Source organism: Xiphophorus maculatus, chromosome 3 (assembly GCF_002775205.1).
Source record: "Xiphophorus maculatus strain JP 163 A chromosome 3, X_maculatus-5.0-male, whole genome shotgun sequence".
Classification (NCBI taxonomy): Eukaryota; Metazoa; Chordata; class Actinopteri; order Cyprinodontiformes; family Poeciliidae; genus Xiphophorus; species Xiphophorus maculatus.
Genome location: NC_036445.1, coordinates 14,779,408 through 14,788,193, shown reverse-complemented (window position 1 = coordinate 14,788,193; position 8,786 = coordinate 14,779,408). Strand labels below are relative to the sequence as shown.

The window sequence follows — 8,786 nt, the reverse complement described above, 5'->3', positions numbered from 1 at the left end:
CAGGACTAAAGACACAATTGTGGACTGTGGGTTAACAGCCAAAGACTGCTATAAAATTTACATCATGTTTAACATTTTTTATTTTCTGATTTATTATCTTAATGTTTTTTTGCGTTTATTTGATTATCTTATGTTTGTATGCTGTTGTCTGATGCTTCAGATGAGGTATATTTGACGTTAAATTATCTGACTTATGTTCTTTAAAGCACTTTAAATTACCCCTTGCATGAATGGTTCTATGCAGGCAGACTTGGCCTGCATTCCCTTTAAAACAGAACTTAGAATTTGGTGGATGTAAATGCAATAAATAGCTGTATAAAACAAAATATGTGATATGTTATATTTATTGACATTTTATATTTTGAGTGTTTTGCTACGGAACATTTTAATTCAAATCAACTGCAAAGTCGATATTCTTTGCACGTTTTATTTTAGCCACTAGAGGTCACGGTTGCGCCTGTAACATGAGCTGTTGTGGGTCCGCCGGCTCAGGTCCGACTGCTGAATCCCTCTGGCAGAGTTTATGCATCGTTCTCGCAGACCAGACACCAAGTGCAGCAGTCCCGTCCGAACACCGCAGTCTGCCTGCAATGCCCTTGGACACTGTCGCTCCGTCCGCCTCGGCAGCGCTCTGACCAGTCCGGTTTCCCAGCGACTTATCCCGGACCAAATATTGCGGCAGCCCCATCTGCGCAGTGTGAAACTCATGGGGAAGCTCCAAGGATAACAGGGTGCGGGAGATTGCCACTGCAGAGAACCTGCCGGTAGTTCGCAGCCCCCGCAGCAGCAGCGGGAGGAGGAGAAGGTGAAGGAGGAGGTTTGCGCTGGTGTCAGAGGTTTCAGCGCCGCATCCACTATTCTGATCACTTCATATCACCTTGAATGGATACATCATGGCTACGCTTACATGCAGGGTGCAGTTCTTAGATGACACCGACCCTTTCAACAGCACCAATTTCCCAGAGCCCACCAGACCGCCTCTGTATACCTTTAGGGAAGATATTCCTCTGATCGATCAGGTAGCTGGAGTCCACAGGCTGCTGAAAGCACCACACAAGGTATGTATACAAATATTTATTGCTTGTGTTCTTATTCTTCAATCAGCTGAGCTACACTTGAACACTCTTACTTAAACCAACAATTGCCCTAAGCATGTTGATGAGGTTACTAGGTTACCAAACCAAGCTGGATCATTGAACAAGGCACCTGGTGCAGAAATGTTGATGGAGCCAAACAGTGGTTACCTTAGTTACCCTCAGTGATGCTGGAATGAAAACCTCTTACTATTTCTGAAGGGTTGTTGGTAATAAATTAATTTTGAACATGTAAAACAACAAAGTTTACGTTCTATGTATTTTTTCTAGACTTAGAGACGTTATTTTTTGTTGAATAACAAAAATGCATACCTGTAAGTAAAGGGACTCATTCAACACCTTGCTCAAATATTCACCCTCTGACAGACCGACAGGAAGTAGTCCACCATGGTAAAGTAGAAAATAAATACTTTTCAACTTTCCTCACAAATGAAAATTGTGAAATGCATTTGTATTTGAATAGCTTCCCTATCCTTGAAGCATCCTAAAACATGATGCTTTCACTGCTGTGCATCACCAAAGGAATGATGTATTTATGGTGCCATGTTCATTTTCCTCCAGACTTCACATTTAGCATGTAGGCCAAAAAAGTTTAACTTTATTCTCATCTGACCAGAATATATTCTTCCCCGTGTTTGGTGTGTTTCCTAAATGCTTTGTGGCAAACTGCGCTCCTCAAAAATGGCCAGATTTATGGTGTGCCTCACCAATAGTTGATCTGTCAACAAAGTGTTCGACCAGAGCTATGGATCTCTTCAGCTCTTCCCAAGTTAACATTTACCTCTTGACTTCTTCTTTGGTTGGTGCTCCTTTTGGCCAGCATGGAGGTTTAGGCTTGGGCGAGTCACCAAGTTTCCTCCACAACTTTCTCCTTGACCTGTCAAGGAGAACATTAAAGTACCACTGGACCTTGTGGTACTTTAATGTTCTCTAACAAAATCCTGAGACTTTCTGTTACTGAACTTACACACATTGGGGACTCGATTTACTAGTGTTACTGACATGAATTCGTAGAACTGAAATGCATACTTTTTAGATTAATAGAAACATTACAAACATGTTACATGACAAAATGTAAAAAAAAATACAAAAAAACTGTATAGGTCTGGTTTCAATGCAAGGCACAGTCTGTTATTGCTAGCAAACTTTTTATTCCTCATAAACATATTTGTTAATGAAGCAGAGAGACTGTACTGAATGTGCAGGATTGTATACCTGTGACCTCACAGCTCCTGTTACAGTGACTGGGATGAAATACTCAGCTGGGCAGAGTTGATGTGATTTCCTTGTCAGATTGACGAACTTTGTTCTTTAGAATGTGCCGCAATCTGCTTTCAACATATCTTCAGGATCAAGGTGATACTTTTTGCATTATTTATCTTGCAACAGCTTGATTTTTTTTTTTTTTCTCGACAATATCATAGCCATTTTTAAATACCTTGAAGTCACCGAAATGTTTTTGTTTTGAATGGTGCAATTGTTTTGATCAGAAAACAATTGCACAACAAGAATAGTTCACTTTCTTTCTGTTTGTTTTTCTTTCTATGTCTTTTGAAGGCTTCCTAACGTCAAAATCTTTAGAAATGTTTGTTTTGGCTTTCTAGTTTGACCATGTGGACTCAAGTACATTGAAAAGCAATATCACCTACTCACCTTTCAAAGTCAAATGAAACATAGTTGCATAACCTATCATACTTTAATGTGCTTTTATCTTTGTTTAATAGGGATGTCACATACCTCAAAATGTAATTGGGTCTTCCATTGTCCTCTCAGATCTGTGTTATTGCAGACTGTTTACACAGAGTTGGGGAGATGGAACCTTTTGGGGTGGTTGTAGATTACCACAAGCTTGCTTCACATTCAGACGCCAGCTTGCTTCCATTGACAGGATGTGACAGAGAAACTTTGAAGTGTTTCAAATGGAAGGTAGCAGTGAAAAATACATAAAACAAACACTGACGTACTAAAAATGAGCCCAATCTTTGTTTTCAATCCATTGGCATTACTGCTTGGGTGTAATTTCATTCACTTTAGCTCAGCAACAACAATGGTGTCACAGTATGTAGCAAGTTGTTCTGCGATTTACATTCTTTAAAGAATTTGTTTTAAGAGTGACCCTGTAAATGGCTCAAGCATCAAGCCTTCAGTCCCAGAGCTCAGAGGTCAATCTGATATAAATAGTGTGCTGTTCACACATGGTGTCCAGGGATTCAGACAGCTTGCATGTGCTGTTTCTGAGCTGTCGTCGTCAGTTTCTAAAGCTGAAGTTTGGAGATCTGTGCATGGGTGTAGTTAATCCTGCATTAAATTGGTGTGTGTTATTCATAGAATAGCACCTGGGAAGAAGAAAAGCTTAAAGTCAACATGTAGGGTGCAGAGTGTGTGGTCTTGCTATGACATTTTTTCTACAAATAAAAATAGGGTGACAGTAGCCTAGGAGGTAGGAGTTCATCCTTGTAACCCTTGGGCAAGACACCTCACGCACCTTCCCTGCTGGTGCTGTTCAGAGCAAACAGCATATAGGATAACTTTGGAGGAGATGCAATGATCCACAACTCAGGTGCGAGACTCATTTCACGCCTATCGGCGTCACAGTAAAGGAATGTGCTTAGTGTTTGTTAGCACGCGTCTGTAAATCAAAGCTCTGCCATACCGCTTTTGGTCTGCTGCTGTTTGATTCCAATTCTGGACTGTGACTTTACCAATTTAAACTTCAGAGACAATTGTTTTTCTGCATTTTTTCTGGCCCCATAATGAGAAGCTGTGTTAAATGAGAAGTTATGTAAAACACTTTAAAATACAGGTTCCTCCTGTGAATTGCTGTTCTCATTGTCATGCAGAGCTGAGGTTTTTCTCCTCTCTGCATTTGGAGGAGTTGTCGCAGCAGAAGGCCTCTTTCAAAAGAATGCATTGTCCAACACTGTGCCTGACAGGAACTTCAGATTACTGTTGTGGTTTCTCATTCATGCATCAGGTGTGCTTTGGTGTCACATGCCTTCAAAAGAAGACCCCAAGTGGCTTCATCAAAAGCTTTATGAAGGAGATTTCTGGATTTCATCTGGTGTGACTTAGAGTTTATTGCACTTTGCAAACACAGATGTGCAAGGTAGCCACTACGGAGGCAGTACATGTATGCAGGCGTGTGCATACGGTGTGCTTAGTCGACGGTGTTTGCTTCTAGATGTCTCTCCTTGCTTCAATAAAAAACTGGAGTGTGATAGAAGCTTTAAATTGGAAATTGCATGGTGTTTATTTTTAGTCATTTTTCCCTGCACTGCCTCCCTGGTCAGTGGACCACAGCATGGTTGTTGAAGGGAGAGGCCAGACCTCAGTGCGAGCAGAGCACTTGCGGTTACTTCTCTGGACTTGGCCATCGCAGTGCTACTGTGGGTTCAAGTCCTGGGCAGGCGACAGCCAAACAAATCCCTGTTTCTGATCAGTTGTGACCTGCATTCCTTCCGATTCTTGGACTAGGGACAATTAAGCGCACCACCCTGGCCTTGCATTACTTGTGTACCAATAACTGCGATGAGTAATCCAGGCTGATTCTATAATGAGGAAATATAAGAGAGTTAAGAGTGTTGGTGAAAGTGTGGATACATAGAGAAACAGAAATCTTTGAGTTTGCTTTTTGTCGGTCTGCTAGTCATTTATTGGTTCCACAGTTGGGTAATTATTGGTTACAGCTGCAGGACTGATTCAGTGCTTTGTCTATTTAAGGTAATACAGAGTGAAAAAACAGACAGCAAAGGTTTTGCTCTTGTTTTCTGTTCGGTTCATTGAGTTCTTGGAGTGTAATGCATAGGTAAAGGGCATAAAGACCTGGATTCAATAAAATACAACCAAGTTTTTTTTGGTAGTTCAGTATGGGGTAATGGGAATTAGTTTCTTATTTTTAGCATTGCATTTTATATTAATGCCACTGTAGAAAACCAAAGTCATAAATTTACCAGGTTTGTTTGAATGCTTTATGCTTGGATTGTCTCTAATGTCATATAATCTTACATCCTTTGCTTTGATGGGCTTGTTTTTCCTCTTTTCTTTCTGTCTCCCTGTGACTTTCTATATCTGATCCAGTCTTTAAAAAAGCACTCACGAATAACTAATTTCTTTAAAGTTATTTTGTTCTGTTGCATCATCTTTGGAAAAAGTTGGCATTCATACTTTTTGATGCTAGTTTATTTCTTAAATAAAAATAAAGACCAGATAAATAACTGTTTTGAATCATGTTCACCATTTGCAAAAGCCAGTTATTGCAGAAGAATAAAATCATAAAAAGTAAAGTATTTAGCTTTAAATTGATTATTCCATCTACTACAAACACAAATCCTGTTTTAAGTCAAACATGCCCATTATCCCATAGCTTTTTTCCAATCAGTAACCTTAAGTAGTAGGGTTACTAAGTTACAGCTCTGAGAGACAAACAACTGTAGAAAAGCTTTAACGCAAAGTACCAATTCCAACTATGTTGCCTGTTTTTGTAGTTTTGCAAATATGAATGGTTTATGTACATTATTATTATACAACATATTTTCAACAATTTTCCCAGCTCATTTCTTGTCTGGTCCTTTGATCAGAGGATAAGTCCTGTTAAAGGTCTACTGTCTTTTAGAAGACTACATTTTTACATCTGCCATGTCTCTCAAGCCATCAACTCTCAGGTACATAACATGACCTGATGAACCCAAGAATGCAATATTCTTTTTCCATTTTTTAACTTCTGGCCTTTGTTATCTTCCTGACTATGTGCAATAGCTCAATAAATTTTACGCAACCCGTTTTTTTTTTTTTTTTCTTCAAAAACTTTTTATTGTTGCTCTGACTTCACATACAGGTAGGTGTAGGCAAGCAGTTATTTTTTAATGACTTCACATCCACATACATTTGACTTACATTTATGGCATGGTTTCTTGTCCTTCCTAAAGAGTGGCTTAGGCGAATGGATGCATTAGCATAAATAAACACACGGAATGGATATTAAAGGATTACTAAATTAAATCTTCTACTCTCTATGATCTACTTAATAAGATAATTTAATTTGAATAAAAAAATTGGCAACTGAAATAAAATATCTTTTTTGTTTTAAGATATTTTCACATCGTTATCTGCTGAACCAATGAGTAGAGGGGACTGCAGCTCTGAATCAGAAAAAAAAGTCAGAAGGAGGATAGGGGGGGATTGAGAGCTATCCCATCTAACCATATGTTTTGTCTCAGTTCCAAAATTTGACACAGTCTTAGAGTGCAGTAATGCAAACAGAGTGGCTGAACACTTCAAAGCCACAAAGTCTCTTCCTGTGATGCTCCATCATGTTTAATGAAGTTACTGTCACGTACAGAATGAAGGAAGGAAGTGGTAGTGCATCAGCCTGGGAGTAAATGGACTGTTGTAAGAAATCCTACATGTTGCGTATTTACTACACATGTTGCTCATTATAAAAAAAGATGTTGGAGATTGCCTCCAAATCTCTCCTCCTTTGTGTTTCATTACAGAGCAGAGCGAACAGATCTACCCATACTACATGTTGTTTTAGACACCCAGAGTGTTAGTGCAGCGGAGCAGTGCCAAGTCTCTGCTCCTGAAATCAAATGTTTGGACTCTTTTAATGGTATTTGTTTTCCTGTGTTCTGCTTCACTGCTGGAGCCGGGGTCCTGCGGAGCCGACAGACCTCCAATATAAATAGGTTAATATCTTCAATTTAGAGGTCAAGCAGACAAGTGAACAGACGCTCTCATTCTTCATCTCCTTGACCCGAGTCGGGTGATGACAACCTTTAAGGACCAGATGAATTATACCCTCACTGTGAAATCATCGCGCTCGATGATAGTTTATCGGACATGGTGGGGGTTGGAGCAGAGAGATAAGAGACAGCAGACAGAAAAACAGCTCTGACCCTTCATAGCTTTACTGTGTTTATCGCCGAAGAGCTCTGACATGAGCTGATAAAAGAACCATCTTGTCATGTCTTATTATAAGTACAGTGTTAATGTAATATATTTATTCAGTTTGGCTTTCTTTGGGTTTTGGTGTCACTTGTTTTACCTAATGAGAATGGATCAAAATTGCATTGGTTATATCTAACCTCTTTACGTGTGTGTGTGTGGTTGCATGCTTAGCCGGATGACTGCGCCCTCCAGCTGTCCCATAATGGAAGCTATTTGGATTTGGAGTCTACCCTGGCAGAGCAGAAGGATGAACTGGAGGGATTTCAGGAGGATGGAGGGTAAGATAACAATCGCATCCTTCTCTGTCTGTTGCTTAACTTTTTCCTTTGCTATCGCCAAAACTTGGAAACACCAAAAAGAACAAAAAAAAAGAAGAGGCTGTAAACAGCACACAGAATGAGAAACACTCTCCATTACTGGCCTGAAGTTGTAGACTAAAATAAACTTGAACACTGCAGTAAAAAAAAAAAAAAAAAAAAGTTGGTCGTATACTCCTTCTACTTCAAAAGCTCTGTGTCGGACAGATGCCAGACAAAGCTGAAAATACAAGAGTTTCTGGCCCTACCGAGCAGGTGGATACAGTAATATACATTACACGCCAGACTCTGATTTTCCCGGAATCAATTGTTCATGCTTTAAATTAGCTGTCAACCCAGAGAAATATATATAAAAGAATGATTCAAGAGTAACTTACTTACAATTGCTGATTACAGGAGTCTGGCTTTAAAAACAACCCAAATATCTCCCAGCTTTTACAGTCAACCATAATCACTGCAATATGATTACTGTTTAAGAGAGAGAGACTGCAATTCAGATCCGATAAGAAGGAATTGTTATAGTTGGTTATGGGGACATACGTTAATGTCATTCTTGCTGTATTTCTGTGGCTAATCTGATCCAATTACAGTGATTTTAATGGTAATAAAACCAAACTGTATGAATTACTCGAAAATTCGTTTTCCAGGCATTAGCTGAATGAGTTCTGCTTCCCGCTCATGCAAGGGCACTAGATTTGTTTATTAAAAAAAGGCAAGGTCTAAAAGTCTTTAATGATTCCACCCTTTTACAAGTAAAAGCCTGCTTAAAATCAGAATGCCTTCTTGACTCTGAAAATCAATGAGACGGTATTTTGAATCATATTTAGGAACAGTGCTTCTTGCTAAAAAAGTTCAATGTAATTAGATCTGATAGCAAGTTGAATTTAAATTTCCCATTTCACACCGTCATCTCTTCAACCCTGAGGAGGAGAGCAGTAGTTGCCGTCCCTGGGGTCTACTAGAAAGTTATGCTAGAGATGCACTTAGTACATGTTAGGTACAAGTGGATGATCGTCAGGTCGATTGCTCCTAATAGGTGACTGGTCAGTCGGAAGTTCAAAAATCCGATACTTTTTAAAATTGGTCTATGCACCATAGTAAGCTGTACCATTTTGCACTGACAAAAACACTATTTGGTGGGACATGCTGCAGAAAAGTTACTAAAATGTATCTCTTTGACATTTTAACCTTGTCTATCAACTACTGGATTGGAAAATGTTTGCTCCCTTTGAAAATCTCAAAGATAGAGCACATTATACATAGAGACTGATTTTGTAATACTAAATGATAATATATGATGCTACAGACAGTCCAACATGTTAAATCCCTAATCATTTTGCCTTTGTTTTGGATCCTTAGTAAAATTCAATGACTCTTCTCTTACACAACCATGTACACATTAATAATCACTCACAGGAAACTTGAAGAA

At 39.2% G+C, this 8,786-nt stretch overlaps 1 protein-coding gene across 5 annotated transcripts in view; it reads left to right on the top strand.

The window, feature by feature from the left end:
- Positions 1–476: 476 nt before the first annotated feature.
- LOC102220724 (FH1/FH2 domain-containing protein 3) overlaps positions 477–8,786 on the top strand; it is a 98,290-nt gene continuing 89,980 nt past the window's right edge. For all 5 annotated transcript variants that reach the window (XM_023331542.1, XM_023331540.1, XM_023331539.1 and 2 more), the window contains exons 1-2: positions 477–1,058; positions 7,212–7,318. In XM_023331542.1, the coding sequence (XP_023187310.1) occupies positions 894–1,058; positions 7,212–7,318 (272 nt within the window). In that variant the 5' untranslated portion in view covers positions 477–893. The remainder of the gene's footprint in view (positions 1,059–7,211; positions 7,319–8,786) is intronic.